The sequence below is a fragment of the Oculina patagonica genome, chromosome 4 (genome assembly GCF_052425735.1).
Source record: "Oculina patagonica isolate OP01 chromosome 4, crgOcupat, whole genome shotgun sequence".
In the NCBI taxonomy this organism is placed as follows: domain Eukaryota; kingdom Metazoa; phylum Cnidaria; class Anthozoa; order Scleractinia; family Oculinidae; genus Oculina; species Oculina patagonica.
The window spans coordinates 15,661,451-15,678,853 of NC_135761.1; the positions used below are offsets into that span (position 1 = coordinate 15,661,451).

At 39.8% G+C, this 17,403-nt stretch overlaps 1 protein-coding gene across 4 annotated transcripts in view; it reads right to left on the minus strand.

The window, feature by feature from the left end:
• Nucleotides 1-291: 291 nt before the first annotated feature.
• LOC144649693 (allene oxide synthase-lipoxygenase protein-like) overlaps nt 292-17,403 on the minus strand; it is a 30,995-nt gene continuing 13,883 nt past the window's right edge. For 3 of the 4 annotated variants that reach the window (XM_078509255.1, XM_078509256.1, XM_078509253.1), the window contains exons 6-10: nt 16,997-17,260; nt 16,332-16,533; nt 15,207-15,421; nt 14,363-14,710; nt 12,845-13,193 (exon numbers count right to left, since the gene is read on the minus strand). In XM_078509255.1, coding sequence (XP_078365381.1) covers nt 13,014-13,193; nt 14,363-14,710; nt 15,207-15,421; nt 16,332-16,533; nt 16,997-17,260 — 1,209 coding nt within the window. In that variant the 3' untranslated portion in view covers nt 12,845-13,013. Of the gene's footprint in view, nt 559-12,844; nt 13,194-14,362; nt 14,711-15,206; nt 15,422-16,331; nt 16,534-16,996; nt 17,261-17,403 lie in introns of those variants that run through there. The other variant, XM_078509254.1, reaches the window with a different exon arrangement.

Below are 17,403 nucleotides of genomic sequence, written 5' to 3' on the forward strand. Positions count from 1 at the left end.
GCAGGAGGTGGGGTAAGGTAAATATTAAAAACGGTTTGGTAGGATTGGGTACATACACAACTAGTAATAACAATTTGAATAATTTCTTCACTATTTGAATAATTTCTTCACTATTAAAATTATTGTTAGAATAAAAAGTAAAATGTGCCATAGCAAGAGAGAAGTAATAAACGCACGATGAAAAGACGCACTTTTGTCTCACACCCTGGGACCGTAGTGGACTCTGCACACATTCAAAGTCATTAGTTTCTAAAAGAACTATTGGGCTGCGTCAACGAAAGGGTAAACCACATGTTTTATTAACTTGTCATTACAAGAACTAGTGATATTAAGTTGTGTTAGTAGGTTTGGTCTGTATTTCGTTCGTTTTCCATAAGATCAGATAGCAATGCCGTTTGGAACACGCTCAGGCAGAAGATATGGATACGGCACAACAAGTTTGGCGTTCCGTGCTTTGATCTCTGCCGAGATTCCTTTCAGTTTCTTCTGGAAGTTCGAAATGACGGACTTGGCGGCTTCTTCAATAAACAGATCTTCTGGGTAATCGCCGATGAATTTCTGTCGATAAAAAATTATAATAAGAATGATAATGTTAAATCATGTTGCTAAACGTGGTCATCGACACAGACTACATTTAGTTTGGCACCATAAAATTGCTAAAAAACTAAATAAATAAACGAAAAGTTATCATTGACACACAAAAATTTATCTCGTTCCCAAATCTCTTGTGGAGAACGAGATTACAATAAAACAGCATTGTTTTATAAAAACAATATACACTTAATCGTTTTACCAATTTTAAAATCGGTAAACGCGTATGCACAGCAAACTCGAAGCTTTTTGCAGTAGGTTACAGAACTGGGCTAAATGAACTACCTTTCTGTTATAAGACGGAAAGAGAAAACCGCGGCAAATAAATCTGTTGCAACCAGCTTTTCCTCAAAACAAGAAGCTTCAAGGAGAATTAAACAGCGCGTCATTTTTTAAGCTGTTCTTTTGCTTAAAGAAATTGAATGTGAACAGCTTCTCCGCTTGAAAAATTTTGTGTGCGTGACATTTGCCACGTTTTACACGTCACAATACCACTTACGATCTTATATCGGTTTTCCAGATTAGTCTCCTTCTTTTCATGTCCTTGTTATAGGGAACATCCGATTTGTTACTTAAAACCAGGAGAAAAAATTAAATTTAAGTTCCCCTTTCTTTTATATTTTGTATTAACCCTTTCTAACTTTCCAGGTGTATTTTGTTTTTTGATCACACGGCGATTTTTTTGACCGGTTTTGAAAACTGCGTACATTTTCGAAACGTTACTCTACTTCACTTACTTCTTCATCAAGAACTTTGGCCAAGTAGGATACGGGGTGAGTGTCCAACAGAAACGTATCTTTGAGCGTTTAAAGAACCGACCCTACCCTAGGCAGCTTAAACAATCTATTTTTGTGAATAACACACTAGAACGCAGCCTAGTACCCAGGCGTTCCCTTCCCGCTTCTCGATTTGGCGCGAAATTTCGTGACGTCACCGAATGACACGGCACGCCAACCCGTTCCCAGGCCCTTACGTGGACCTCGCGCTCGCCCGAGATAGGAGGAGAACGCCTAGGGACTAGGCTGACTAGAACGTACCTCGTCAGCGTAAAGACGGGTCAGATTGTATACAGAAGCAACAGCGATCGTGGTTTGGTGCTTGTTAGCCATGCATTTCATGAGGTCCGCCATTTTCACAACGCCCTTCTTCTTCGGTGGTGGCTGACGCATGAGAGCAGGAGAATTAGGATTAAAGCCGTACACATCCAACTGGGAGAAGTTAACCGCTGCGTGCTGGCAGGCGACGGTGAAGATGATGGCGGTCAGAAAGTCGTACAGCTGGCCGCAGCTAGTGAAGGATGTAGGGACGCCGTGGTTTGTATGGCCTGTCAAGTTGGGATAGCCGTTGTTATATAAGTCACGAACCCAGTTCTGCAGCTCGTAGTCCTGAAAACGACAGCGGAAACAACGCTAATTAAACTTGAAAGAAGACAGAGAAAACAGGAGGATTAACAATGGTTGCTGTCACCTATTTTTGTCATACCCTTTTTTTGTTCCTAGCCAAAACAAAAAAATCAAAATATGCTGCCACGGAGAACGAGACTTCGCTTACCAAACTCGTATTTTTTTTTTTTTCAAGCTTCTTTTAAATTTAAATTATATGTCTTTTAATTATTTATTTTATCCTTTCCCTATTCATTTTTTTTTTATATATTTTTTTTTTTCTTCCACAAAAAAAAAAACCCTATAAAATCCCTCTTCTTGTGTAGTTGGTTTTAATGATTTTTAAAGCGAATTTTTCGAATTTAAATTTTGGGTTTTTTGTGTGTTATGAGTGAATATCTGGAATACCTTCTTCACGTCATCATCGGCGTGATAGTAAACAGACATGATCTCCTTGACGAATGCCTCAATGGCCGCCCATAGTTTTAACGCGTCCTCACGGTAATGAAAGTTTGGCAGCTTTTCTGCATCATCAACTCCTCTCTCCTTTAAAACCTGAGGCAAGTTGTACGAGGCCCAGGTGCTGCTGTTCTTATAATATTTCTTCATCAAAGCAATATGTCCTGTTTTAACAAAATGCAAACAAATATGTGACCCTGGATTGCTGAAACTACTCGAGAAAAACAAAGGCTAGCTTGATAATCTACCCTTGAGTCACCCTTTGTATGGAATTTTTGTTACCTCCACCGCCGACAGTCAAATTCCTATCAGCTATTCCCCCATCGGGGAGCAGAATATCTCTGCCCAGAGTGTTGATGGCAAGAACTCCTCGGATGTGAGGAGACAACAGCTTCCACAGGGGATGGAGTGTGGGCAATTGTCTGTAGCTAGCAACAGCAATGGGTTCCATGAAGAGATGGGTACGCAGAAGATGGGTGATCATCTGATAAAATAGAAAAAAAATGAAACTCAGTCGGACGTGATAAAGATATGCGTGAGGTTCAGTTGAAGCCATCATTTCTTCGTAATCTGCAAACAGCCAACTGTTTTGCACATTATTATTTTTTCAGTCTTTTTTACTTTAATTGGTCCGTGAATGTTTCAATAATTTACCTACCCATCCGAAGGGAAAACATACAACTGACACCAGAGACATCTTCCTGCCGGTTAAAGTATGATGCAGGCTACGCCAGGAAGTTTTGTTTCTGCCCAAGAGGCGCGGAATTGGCAAGATGTCGCGTCATTAGTGCACAGTGTATCATCATCATCATCATCATCATCATCATCATCATCATCATCATCATCATCATTTTATTAGCCAAATAACAGTAATATAACAGTGGGACTAATTATGTTAAGGCGAGGAGACCTCCTAGAAACCACCAGGCTTATAGGGGAGGCCAACTAAGTTATCAATTTGTTAGAAATTTAGTTGTGGAAGTGCGGCTAGGTCAATTCAGACTCAATTCATTAAAAATGCAATCATTTACGAGCTAGTGATCGATATTGGAAGAGAATTCCAAATTTTAGGACCCTGGTAAAGTATTGTTAACTGCTTAAGATTAGTACGACAGTGACGTGGCCGATAACACTTGGCTATTCTTGTGTCATAACTGTGTATTTGACTACTTGTACTGTAATGTAAGGAAAAGCAAAGACCGTAATCATCAAACACAAATGACTTGATGGTTCAGCTTCTATTCAGCTTGACTTCCCGACCTCCGCTTTGGCGAAACGCAAGCGGGAAACGCAAAGCACGTTAGCATCCTGCTGTGCGTGGGACGTCAGCCATTGTCAGCGGATGTTAAAAGGATTGACAAATTACGAATAAAGTGAGAACACCAATTGCAAAGACGGACACCACCTGTGGACACGAAACCCACTAAAAACCAGCAGGAAAAAAATAAAGGAAGAGGAAAGTGTGCCCCGACCAAGCCAGTTTTGCCACCCTTGGGCTTGACCGTATTTTCTCGATTTAACGCCCCCGGCGTTTATTTCAAACTAGGCCCGATAGAGCCGGCGTTTATTTGATTCCAGCAGTTTATCCAAGCCCTATGTTTCTGAGGAATGATTTTTATTTATTATTTTTGACAGCCATGTATGTAGACATTATTTCCAAAGCATATTGAACCTTAAATAAATGATTAGGGAGTATATTTTCAAATACAGCTTGGAGACCCGGCGTTTATTTGGGGCCCGGCGTTTAATCGAGAAAATACGGTAAGAGTAATCTAATTTAACATACTGTACACAAATACTTAGTGAAATATAGGATCTATAAACAGCGATACAACGATAGCATATAACACTAAAAAAATTAAACAAAACGAAAACCTAAATCCGTGCATGACAAATAATAAAAAAACTTGACCTCTTCGCGGCGGAAGCTGGCCGAAAAGTATATCACCTTGCTATCGGCCACTGATTACACACTCAAATCCCACTATATACTGCGCACCTTAAACCCGCTCCCAAGCCTTGGCTTCGTACCAACAAAAATAGTAATTTATGGCAATTGAGAATAATGACAAATTAGATTTTGTACCTGATGAAACTGAGTATCCGAGTTACGTAACCAAAGCTTGGCGCAGATCCAGTCCATCTCGGTATCATTTGGGGTCCATATCGGGTTTTCATGGTGAGGATCCTGATGGAATTGGATTGCTATCGGTACCAGGTCTCCATTGCTTTTGACGTAGAATAGTCCCAGGCTTGCGCACATGTACCTCCTTTCCAGGTCCTCTCGGTCCTGCCCGTATTGCGGGATGTCTTCCAAGATCTTATAATCCACCATGTAAATACGGCCATCCTGTACATTCCAAACAAAACCCGTTACTCTTCCTAGAAATACATAAATTCGTGCATGCCTTGCAGCGCCCAATCGGCGCGAATTAGGACAGTAACAAACCTTTTCTTCTGTTCTCTCTGACCGGCTCTCGTTAGTGCTGAGTGTTCGTGTGCAGTTCTAAAAGCCAGACCTTTTGCGCATATTAAACAGACCAGGCAAATAACTTCAACTAAGCCAGGAAAGTAGCGAGTCATATGTTAAGTTTGAGTTACGGTAAAAACCCGCAAGAAAGAACCTATCACTTAAGAACCTGCTAGGCTAAAATTTGCAAATAAGACCTCAATTTAATAAGAACCTATTTAGCCTGAAATTTCGAAACAGGTTCTTATTTTCTAAAATTGATTTAAAATGTTAAATTTTGGGAAATAAGTTTGGACAAAGCATTCCTGTGCATGTACTATATGTTCACTCTCACATAAGCACTTATGTGGTATGCAAATGTTATACAAGGAATAGGCCGAATACCACTAAAAGTTCCATAAAAATCAATGTCAATTTAAGAACCTATAAAGAATCTGGATGGCCTAAATTTGTGTTAACTACCATTTATATAAGAATATGTTTAGGCTAACCTAGAAAAATTAGGTTCTTACTCGCGGCTTTTCACTGGTTTAATGACATTGAGCTTAATAACCCTTACAGGGGGATGAAGGGAAGTTGGAAAGACACGTGGCACTTACGGGAAGACGTGTTGTTCCTTGTAAGGTTTATTGCTAAAAAAACTACAAATGTTTGCATCAGTGAAACTAGCGACGAAGAGGGGCACTTAAGGGCTCTTTAATTTAACGAAAAAAGAACATCAACTGAAGACAATTGCATCTTCATAGGAGAACTGGCCAGCATTTTGTGAGGAGCCTGAAGGGGTAAAATGGGAACTGGGATTTGGGCAAATTTTCGCTGGGATTTGAGTCGCTGGGGCTGAGAATCACAAAAGAATCAACAATAGAACTGGGACTGGGATTTGAAAAATTGGGAAAACAATAGGCAGGGAAATGGGATTTGGGCAAAAATTAGGCTGGGAAATGGGATTTTATCCCCCTTCCCCTTCAGGGCCCGCTTTTGTGTGTTAGTGTTTGTGTGTGTCTGGGGAGGAGGCATGGCAATGTTAAATTCCTACATAGTTACCAACCCCTTCCTTAGCGTTTAGTTATTTCTGAATGCAGATTATTATGCAAAGCTGAAAATTGTTAACCCCCATTCCTCTGGTTCAGCCGCCTTGGGAATTCCGCTTCCCAATCTTCCTTTTCCCGCTCCCTGTGTTTACACACCTGGTAAACTATTGAACACGAACAGAAGGAGACTTTTATATGAACATACGATTGTTAATTAACCGTTCTACTTGACAATGTTTTCTCATGCTATTCAGATTGCGCGATTCAGTGCAAAACCTACAGAATTAGCCAATGAGCTTTTTCCCATTCCCGATCTACGTACGTTTTTTAAAACAACTCTATCAGGGTGGTAAAGGGGTTATGCGTGACGCGTGATTTGGGCAAAAAATAAGCGTTAGACGCGTGCATTTTAGGTCTCGTCTTACACTGTGAACTCGCCTGAGAGATCAGTTTTGCTTCTTGGCTATTAAAAGGAAAATGCGATACTCATTTTCTTTAATAATGAACACCCAAATACGTGATTCGTGAAATGGTAAAACAATATACATGACTCGTGATTTGTAAGACAATAGGCTTGTAATTCGTGATTGGGACTCCCCCCCCCCCCCCTTAACCACACTGCTTGATGTTTCTTCATTTTATCAATACGTGGTTAGTGAAAAACCTACCGCCATTGCGCTCTCTAAAGTGTCTCCACTGTCTAACAGGTTTCCAACCAACTCCTGTGTCACAGGAAAATGAGATGGTAGCTTGGTGCACCTCTTCAGTGAATCTGGATTGCAGCCGTTTAGAAACTGAGATCCAACAAAGCGGTCTTCCTTCCAGTATTCCGCTGCCTGTGGCACCTCTCCAACAAACTTAGTGAATACCTATAGAACAAAGCATGTGGATTGTGAGCAATATGATTGTCTCTTGATGACACAAAATTAGTTATCGTTTGGAATAAATACACTTGCAAAGCGCTATCAATGGTGAAATGTCTTTTTTGGCCAAATATCTTCGTACCGCATTTTTAAAATATTCTCTTGGATTGCAGAAGGTCATTTCAAAACCGGTTATTCTTGTCAGACTACGTTCCTGGAACACAGGTTCAATCAATGAAAACATTGCGGATGTACGGATAATTTCAAGCCTGCTAACAGATTTAATAGACGGGTAGTGGTGTGGGTTTTTCTAAATCTTTACTCTTTTGGGGACCATGTGCCGTTTTTGAAAAATCTTTCTGGATGATGCCAAGATATTACGATTTTAATTCTCAAGTGAAAAAAGATCTAGCACTTATGATATCTGCTCTCTGCCTTGGAGACACGCCAGCACAGTCTTCCCTCGATTTTGTTTTGCGTTTTTTTTGCGAGCCACCCAATCTACCCTTACTAAATCTTCCTTTGGCCTTAGCCAGATATGTCCAGGATTGAACGCTAATGAGATGCGCGTTCTTCATAACAGGCATCACAAAGTGTCCTCATTAATAAAAATTCACCAAAACACACCAAATTCTGTCAAATATGAAGCAATATGTAAATGTCAAATAACACAGTCAAACATGAAGTACCTATTAAACAATACTTGCGTTCAATCCTGGACATAAGTGGCCTTAGCAGGCTTAAATTTCAGAGAGCGACGCGTGCCCGGCAGTACTACGCCGGCTCTAGTTGTTTACTGCCTCGTTGTTACGGCTTGAACGCCTTTGCGTGAACTCCCCTCCCAGGTCATAACGCGAGAGATTCGTAAAATTGGAAGTTCATTGCTAAACGGTTCATTTATAACAATACCTTGCGGTAGTCGTCAAAGTCATCCCACTGGTCGAATAGGTTCAACAAGTGCACAAGACCCAGATTAAAAACCGTATCTTTTATGGCTTGCATAAGATCAGAGGCTTCTTCACCGGTGAACTGCACATCCTTGGGAAGATTCATCACTCCTGATGCTTTGACGAAGCCTGGCAGGCCCGAGTATGCGTCATCGTTACCCCACTCGTACATGGCCCTCTTCTCCTTAAGCTCGGCCTCTCGACGGCTTTTTACTGTTGGGTGTTGCTCATCTGTAGGCAGCTTTGCTGTAACGGCAACATGATAACGTACAAACAATGTTGTTAACATTCGAAAATAGTACTTCTGAGAGCTGAATAAACCCTTCCATATTACAGCCCCATAAATCCCTTTGCTCCCAATGCTCCCCAGTGCGGTTTTATCTTAAGGTGGCTGATAACGGCTTTCAGCATTTTGTTTGTCCTTATACTTGGATGGGTCAGTACCACAATTCTTTATCAACTGCTATTATGCCCAATCATTGGTCAACAAGTTGTGATCATCTTCTTGACATTAGTAGTTACCCATAGCAACAGTATGACCTGTTAAAACACCCTTTACTTTAACTTAAGTTAAAAATAAGCCACCTTAATATTTTGAAAATTTAAGGTGGCTCTGAACCCCTCTGATGGAATTGTTTTAAACTCTTAACATAAATCAGCAATAAAAAATGGGGGTCACCGAGCTCATTTTTGAGTTATTAGCACTTTATAGCTTTTTAGCTTTTTTAAGCTTTAAAAAGCGAGAATTAAAAAAGCAAAAATTTGTGTTCTCGTATTCCTAAACGTGTTTCTTCGGTTTTGGTGTTTTCTGTTCGCTAAAGTATGCTCTTGTTTCCATGTTCCCAGTTTTATTTTCCTTTTGTTCTCATGTTCCCGGAAGGTTAATGGCTTTGTTCCTTCGTTTCCTGAAACCCCTGGGAGAGCTTGTTTAATGAAAACAACATTAGTAAAATCTTACCTTTTCCTTCGAAGATGATGGTCTTGCTCTGCACCCAGCAGTTGCATGGGAAATCAAAGGAAGCGTTTTTTGTTTTATCCTTGATCGTCACTCGGTTTACGAACCAATCACTGCAAAGCCCGCCGCCATCATTCTTCAGTGTAACCATCAAAAGCTCGCCGACATCTCTGGCGGTCACGTAGTATTCGTCCTTCTGTCCCGCCTGGAAGTCATTGTGGAACCATTTGTTTAAGGGCAGAGGATTGGTTTTACCATTAGTACCTGAAATAAATAGGCAGGGTCCATGATAAGTAGTAAATAAAATATGAGCGAGATTTGTATGGCCGTTTACAATGGCAAGCCGATAGGCGAGCCATTGTAAACGGCCATACCGATCGGACGCGAATATTTTATTCTACTGGTGAAATGAAAACAATAATTTGAATGCAAAGTATTGTTATGCGATTCGGTAGAGATCTGTATCAAAAGTTTATGTATACTAATTAGCTGAGCAGGAGTTTGTATCAAAAGTTAATTCTATTGTTTGATTTGTATTGGGGTTTACAGTTGTGTACATGTGATCTGAATACTGTGCTGGGATTGGTTTGCACCCTCATGAATAGTTAATGAATTTTACAACAAAATTTAAACTTCGCGAATATGAAGAATGATCGGAGGGTAGATCAGGTTATCGATTGTAATATCCCGCTATTCTTTGCGTTACCTCTGATTACAAGAGATACCATTGCGTCGGTCCCAGCCCCCTTTCGGTTCCCTGTGACAACAGTAATCAGGTATTCTGACGTCATTTTCTCGTCACCTGAAACACAAGAGAGTAAATTAAAAAATAAATAAATAAAATGAAACAAACGGCTTGAATGATCCGACCTCCGTGTATTTTTTTCTCGCGGCCCCCGTGTCTTGGATTTGTCAATTAAGTGTTCTTCATGTGCTCTGCGAAGTCTCGGCTACCTTGCACTACTTCCAAAGGGCTGAGACACCTGTCGTAAAGAGGTTTTCCAAGTAGGTTTAGATAATAATAGATAGAATATTTTGTTGGTGTCGAAAAATAAAAGTCTAAGTTTTTTTTTTTTTTATTGTTTTGATATAGCAGTTGAGTTACCAAGTTAAAGGTGATTTGCGACTAAGCGACAACGTCCATTTGCTTCCCCAAAAGGACGCTGGTGCAATTTCTGCATTTAGTTTTTGGATTTACACGTTTAACTTTACATTCAGTTGATAAAACATTATACTTCTTTTTCGGGGTTTTTGGCCTTCTTGTAAGAAAGGACACGTGAGGACTGCTTATATGAAAATAAACTGTTTAATGAAACAGCGAAACATGGCCAAGTGATCAGATAATTCTTTCTTAACTTTTTTGCTTGAACTTAAAGTTTGCAGAAAACGTTCAGAATTTAATGCATTCAATTGCATGCATTTAATATTCCGTTCTCTTTCCATAGTAACCGGCAGGTCGACCTGTTAAGTTATTTGACCTTCAGTTCTATAGTCAAAAAGCTAATTTTGAACAGTCCATTGTCAAAGAAATAATACAAACAGTAAACGGCTTTTGAAATGCATGGAAGCAAATCGCTGATGTTAGCGCGAGTTGAGGTTTTAGCTTATCTTGGGCCCAGTTGTTCAAAGGTTGAATAACATTATTGACAGATCAATCGCTATCCAGTGGAAAAAAGTGATGACAAAACATACTTGCATTAGCTACCCTTTGAACTTCCAGGCCCTGATGCAATGTAGAATCGTGGTTAAAACTGAACTAGAGTTAAGTAAAACACATATGCACATGTAAGCGTACTAAGCGAAAAGCAAAGATCGCCAATAATTTTTTGCTGTTTTAAACAGAGTAGTAAGAGAAAATTGAAAGATTCAAACGTTTTGTTTGAGGAAACATTTTTGTGAAAATATACTTTGGCGCTTAGCGACCCTAGCAGCGGGCATCTAGTTCAACCGCATTTAAATCTGAATGAGGCACTTTGTTTCTTCAAAATGGGCTTGTGGTATATGAAAATCAATGAGAATCTCTCAAAGAAGTTGGTACGCTGTTATAATTGCGATTGAGTTTGTTACGCATATTTTTCATACAGCACCCACATTTTTCGTTTCAAATACAGCTGTAAATGCTAAAATTTCAACTTTCAACGGAAATGCTTACAAATACGATCATAAGTGATTTTTTTATATTAGGTCTAAGCACTTTTTAATACGATTTTTGTAACCTTGTAGCGATTGCAGGAGCGGACAATGTGCAGAAGACGTCGAACCATTAAAAGTAAAAAGCTAAAGTTCCCATCCGTATAACGTATTTTTTCAAAGAATTTGCAAGGGGTCGATATTGAACTGGAGTCAAATTATAGCTCTTTATTAGTTAGTTATACCTGTTTAACATATTTGAAATAGAGCAGTTAAATATTTTTTACTCTTTTAAATGATATCGTGCTGGTTAAACGCATCAAATCTTTAGCCGACTGTTTAAACGTTTCATTATATAGCTGGTTCATTCAACGTGATATACGGATTCAAATCGTTTAAACGCTTCTATACCTGCTATATTCACATGCTGTATGCCCTGAAGTCTTCGCCTTACGAAGTTGAAGCAATCAAAGCACTCGTTCAGCTGTTCCATGACACAAGATACCCGCTCAGTATAACCTCTGTTTTTATTTTCCGTGGTAAACACTTTTGAAATTGCTTCTTTAGTTTTTTAGGCGTTGTTGTCTATTGTTTTATTTGGGCCAATGGTTTTATTCACCTTTTCTAGAGGTGAAAAATATTTTCACTTAATACGAGGTTTCCATGATGATCTTTCATATGAAAAAAACCTCTGCTATGAAAATGGAGTAAATTATGACGGAGAAATAGACTGCGGGAGCTTTTACCGACAGGTAGGTTTTATTGAGGTCTGAAGACTTCGCACACTGTATTCTCGAAATATATTTTGGGCCAATTGAGGCGTCTTTATCGAGTTTCAACTTAAAGGGAATTTGTCCAATCTTAGCTACGAAAAAAATCTTGCCAGGAAATTCATGGTGATTCGTTTGCGGTCAACCCATTTTTTTAACTCTCAAATACAAAATAATGCATATCTTTTTACTGGAATCAAATATCAGAAAACCCCATCATGGCTTTTAGTGCCTTTGATGGCACTTTTCTGGAAAGTATCTAGGGGAAAAGAAAAAAGAAAACCGAAAAGCTTACCCCCGTTTGCTTTCTGAGCATGCCCAAGCGAAATATTAATATTCTTGCGTAAATGTGGAAGGGAATGTTAACTAGTTTGCGAGTTTAAATGAGGTTTCTAAAAACATAGCACCAATCGTTTCAGATAAAGGCCAGAGAATAAGCGTCTGCGTGTAGCATTTAATTTCCTTTCTCTTTAAAAATCCAGCGTTTAAAGGGTTGAGTGTCCATTTTCAATAAGTGGATACTCAATGGTGAGAGTTTCGGGGAAACGAACTCGCCGTTTCTCTGGCGCTAGTTGTTAATGTATATTTAACTGGGGGGCCCACTCGCTGAAGAGGTTGCCATAACAATGAACAAATCCTTAACCCGCCTAAAATACTTGCGAATCATACACAAAATGTATCTGGATAATAAAGAAAGCTGAACGGTTTCGACTTCAGGGTTAAAAATACGAAAATTCAACTAAGTGTTCGTCATATTAATACGCAACGACATACAGCAGGAGAAAATAACAGGATATACACACAAAAGATAACGTAGAAGGAACATTTTACAAGCAATACGCCCCCTTGTGTGTGTTAAAAAAACCTCAGAGGAAATGTGGCGGCAAAATGTTCACACCACATTTTCTTGTGTGTGCCCGCGATGTTCCCCTCTGTGTATCAGCAGCTTAACACAATAAGCTCACCAGTTTGAGCTCTGACGTATACAAAGGTGTTCTTCAACTTGCACCTTTCATACATAATGAGTTAGAGCAAAATGTTTTCCCCTTTTCCCAGGGGTTTTTAATTAAAAATGTCAGTCACACATGCCATGTGAACAGAGAAACTTGAAAGCAACAAGAAATTGTCTCATAAGTAACCCAATGCCATACAAAAAGTATGGAGACCAACAAGGGAGCCCTCTAAATAAAGCAGGAATGAACGACTCGAGTTTAGCAATTCTAAATATAACAAAGCAACACGAAGATTAGGATATGTCACAAATTTATTGTCAAACAAAGGCCCTTTATATTGGACAAAAATTCAAGTGGCTGCAGCATAATCCTTTTACACCACATTTAAACCTTTCGCCTTAACTATATTAACTTGTTTTTAGTTGTTTAAGGTAGGCTTGCATTTGATCGTTTTCCATGTGCTCAGATAGCAATGCTGTTTGGAATACGCTCAGGTAGAAGATATGGATACGGCACAACAAGTTTGGCGTTCCGTGCTTTGATTTCTGCCGAGATTCCTTTCAGTTTCTTCTGGAAGTTCGAAATGGCGGACTTGGCGGCTTCTTCAATAAACAGATCTTCTGGGTAATCACCAATGAATTTCTGTCGATTAAAAGTTAAGTATAGGAACGTTGAATCGTGTTTCTAGTTTAGCGGTTTATGAAGAAAAGTTTTCATCGACACAGAATACAGTTAGTTTGACATCATAAAATTACTACAAAAAATAATAAATAAACAAATAATTATCTTAAATCAACACACTCCCATTAGAGCTCTTCAGGGTTGATGTAAACAATCACAGAAACAAATATTGTAAATGAACATAACATGAATAAAGGGACTGTGTCACGGTTGAGTCAAGTTTAGTTATTAAGATTTACCAAATACTCGCTATGAAACTTAATGTTTGCAAAGAAATTACTTCTATGGATCTAAATGACAAAACCTTCCGTACCTTCTTTTATATTTACTGTGTTATTGAAATGTTCTTGTTTAAAGTTATTTTTACATTTCACCGAATTTGATGGTCATTTTCCATGCCTAAATTTGGCTAAAATCCGTGACACAGTCCCTTTTAGACTTTCTCAAAGCCCGCCGGTGCGACTTCGTCGCTCGCTCAAAAGAGTCGACTTGTGATAAAAAAGTCCCAACTGACAGGAGGCAGAAAAGTTAGCTATTTACAAACTTAGCCGAGGAGTTGAGCTCGGGACTACCGAGAACAACACCAGCTAGTGGTCAGCTAGTGAATTTATAAATAAAAAATCCAAAGACCTTAGTCAATAAGAAATATACAGTTTTGTCCAAAATTGGAGGAAACTGGTGGCCCCATTTTTTTATCGATGCTTATTTTATTTTATTCGCCCGATTTTGTCTTTTTACTTAAAGGGGCTAGGTCACGGTATTTTAGGTAATTCTATTTATTTTTGTTAATTAAGAGTTCTAAACTTTAAATTGGGAGAGCAAAAAGTCTTTCACTGGCAAAATCACGGTCACATAACAAACAAGGATGATTTTCGAGCATTGTAAATGATACTTTTATACAAATTAAGATAAACTTGAAAAAAATTGGGCCGGCGTTTTTCAAGTTTACCCGAACGCAATCAGTTTTAATCTTCTCGAATTTTGCCCATCCATGGCCCTCTTTGGCCTTTCTGTGTTTTGTACATTTTAAGCCGTTATTGCGATATTTTAGTTAATTCTATGAACAGTTGGTCTGTGCCGAAATTGCTTTAAATGACGTGACATAGCTCCTTTAACACCCTAAAACTTACCTCGTCAGAATAAATTCGAGTCAGATCGTACACCGTAGCAATAGTGAGCGAAGATTGGTGCTTGGTAGCCAGGCATTTCATAAGGTCCGCCATTCCCACAATGCCCTTCTTCTTCGGTGGTGGCTGACGCATGAGAGCAGGAGAATTTGGCGGGAAACCGTACACATCCATTTGGGAGAAGTTAACCGCTGCGTGCTGGCAGGCGCAGGTGAAGATGATGGCGATCAGAAAGTCGTACAACTGGTCGCAGCTCGTGAAGGATGTAGGGACGCCGTGGTTTGTGTGGCCTGCCATGGTGGGATAGCCATTGTCATGTAAGTCGCGAACCCAGTTCTGCAGCTCGTGGTCCTAAAAGCGACAGCGTACTGTAATCATGAGGAAACTCTAGAAACTCCTGATACTGATCTAGTCATGTCGTGATCAACGGAAGTCATCAACCTGAACTCGTGAGATAGGCTGACGTTTCTATTAATTGATATTGCCCTTCCTCTAAACAAAAGAGTAAAGGCAAAGCCTGCTGTCGAGCTAAGTGGCATATCAGACCGGAGCCTATCCCGGTTTCTGCAGCATTAAGCGGAAAGGATTATTTCTACTCCCCCCTGGATGGGATGCTAGTCCATCGCAGGGTTATCCCCCAGCAGCAAATTCGCCGGTACCCATTTATACACCTGGGTGGAGAGAGGCACTATGAGAATGAAGTGCTTGTGACCATTCAAATGAAAGCTGTTGTAAAAACCTTTCAAATGGTGGTGGTTGTATTAACATGTGTTTTGCAACATGTTATAAAATTTTTCGGGTATAATTTTGGGTTTTTGTGAGTAAAAAGAGTAAATATTTGAAATACCTTCTTCACGTCATCATCGGCGTGATAGTAAACAGACATGATCTCCTTGACGAATGCCTCAATGGCCGCCCATAGTTTTAACGCGTCCTCACGGTAATGAAAGTTTGGCAGCTTTTCTGCATCATCAACTCCTCTCTCCTTTAAAACCTGAGGCAAGTTGTACGAGGCCCAGGTGCTGCTGTTCTTATAGTATTTCTTCATCAAAGTAATATGTCCTGTTTTTTGAAAATGCATAGAAATAGGTGACTCTCGATAGCTTAAAGCGCTCAAGGGAACAAATTAAGGACAGTTTTGATAATCAGAGTAACATGTCCTGTTTTAACAAAATGCAAACAAATATGGATGTAATTCTCCATGGAGAAAAAAATCAGGGAAAAGAATGGTTCGAGCCCAGGAGTGTCAGTATTTCGTATAGTCTGATCGTACGGGTGAAAGTAGTTCTTAAAGGGACTGTGCATGTGTCACGGATTTTAGCTAAATTTAGGCATGGAAAATGAACATTATATTCGGTGAAATATAAAAATAACCTCTTAAAACAGTGAAGGAACATTTCCATAACACAGCAAATACAAAAGAAGGTACGGATGGGCAAAAGTGACGAAGATTGAAACGGATTGTGACATAGGTTTTTGAAATATTGTTGGGCTGCACAGTTTTCAAAGTTTTCGTTTGTTTGTAACTTTAAATTAAAACGTCCAGGAGACACATTTGGTTGCAATGAAGCTATGGTTTTGTCATTTAGATCCATAGAAGTAATTTCTTTGCACGCCCATCTTTAAATCCCAAAGAAAGTATTTGGCAAAACTTGATAAAATAAACTTAACTCAGTCGCGACACAGTCCCGTTAAAAGAACTGCTGTTGGTGACTGACGTTTCGACAAACAGCACGGATCCAGTTCAAAACTTGAAAAGACTAAAAAATACATATTTATTTTTTCTTCGTCCTACTCAGTGTTGAGTCGAGAGGCTACCATTCTAAACAAACGTTGAGGAGAGGAAAACACCATCGATGCGGGAGAGGGAAGATATCTAATCAGCATCGATGTAAAATTTCGCGCGAAAACTGGATATGTCTCAAACGAGCGGAAAAATATTTTATGTAGCTTTGTCTTCGGTTTATGTTACCTCCACCTCCAACAGTCAAAGTGAGATCAGCTACTCCTCCCGCGGGAATCAGTCTTTCTCTACCAACAGTGTTGATGGCAAGAACTCCTCGGATGTGTGGAGACAACAGCTTCCAAAGGGGATGGAGTGTGGGCAGTTGTCTGTAGCTAGCCACAGCAATGGGTTCCATGAAGAGATGGGTACGCAGAAGATGGGTGATCATCTAATAAAATAGGCAAAAATGAAACGCAGTTGGAAATGATTAGGATTTGGGTTGAAATCTTGTTGTAGCCGTGATTTGTCCTAAGCAAACGGAGCCTGGAAATGGAGGGAGCGCAGCCCAGTTCTCCGCGGAGAAACGGACAACTTATGACTATGACGATGATGTTTGTTTGTCGACTGCTGTAGCCTACGAGCGCAGACGTATTTCCGGTTCTTGCTCCTGTTCGCCGAAACGTACTCTTAGGCGGAATGGAGCGACAGTCGGAAATAAATCTGCCTTCGCAGGCTAAGACTGTTTGCAGGTTATTTTCTCGATCTCGGTTTTTTACGTTCTTCGTCTGTGTGATTAAGTTCTAAGTGGAATACACTGAACCATCGTAGGATTCTAGAAAGATGGTAATAAAACAGAACTTTAAGCTGGTGCCCAATCTTCCCGTCAGCTCTAGAGCGAGTAGTGTTCATACCTGATGAAACTGAGTATCAGAGTTACGCAGCCAAAGCTTGGCGCAGATCCAGTCCATCTCGGCATCATTTGGGGTCCATATCGGGTTTTCATGGTGAGGATCCTGATGGAATTGGATCGCTATCGGTACCAGGTCTCCATTGCCTTTGACGTAGAACAGTCCCAGGCTTGCGCACATGTACCTCCTTTCCAGGTCCTCTTGGTCTTGTCCATAGTGCGGGATATCTTCCAAGATCTTATAATCCACCATGTAAATACGGCCATCCTATAGATACAAACAAAACCTGTTACTGTAAGTACGTGCAACATGCAACTGTTTATTACACTCGTGTTGAACGTTCCCATATTAAACAGCCCAGGAACCTTTTCATTGAAGTTTAATAGCCTCAATAAAAAAACCCAAAACCA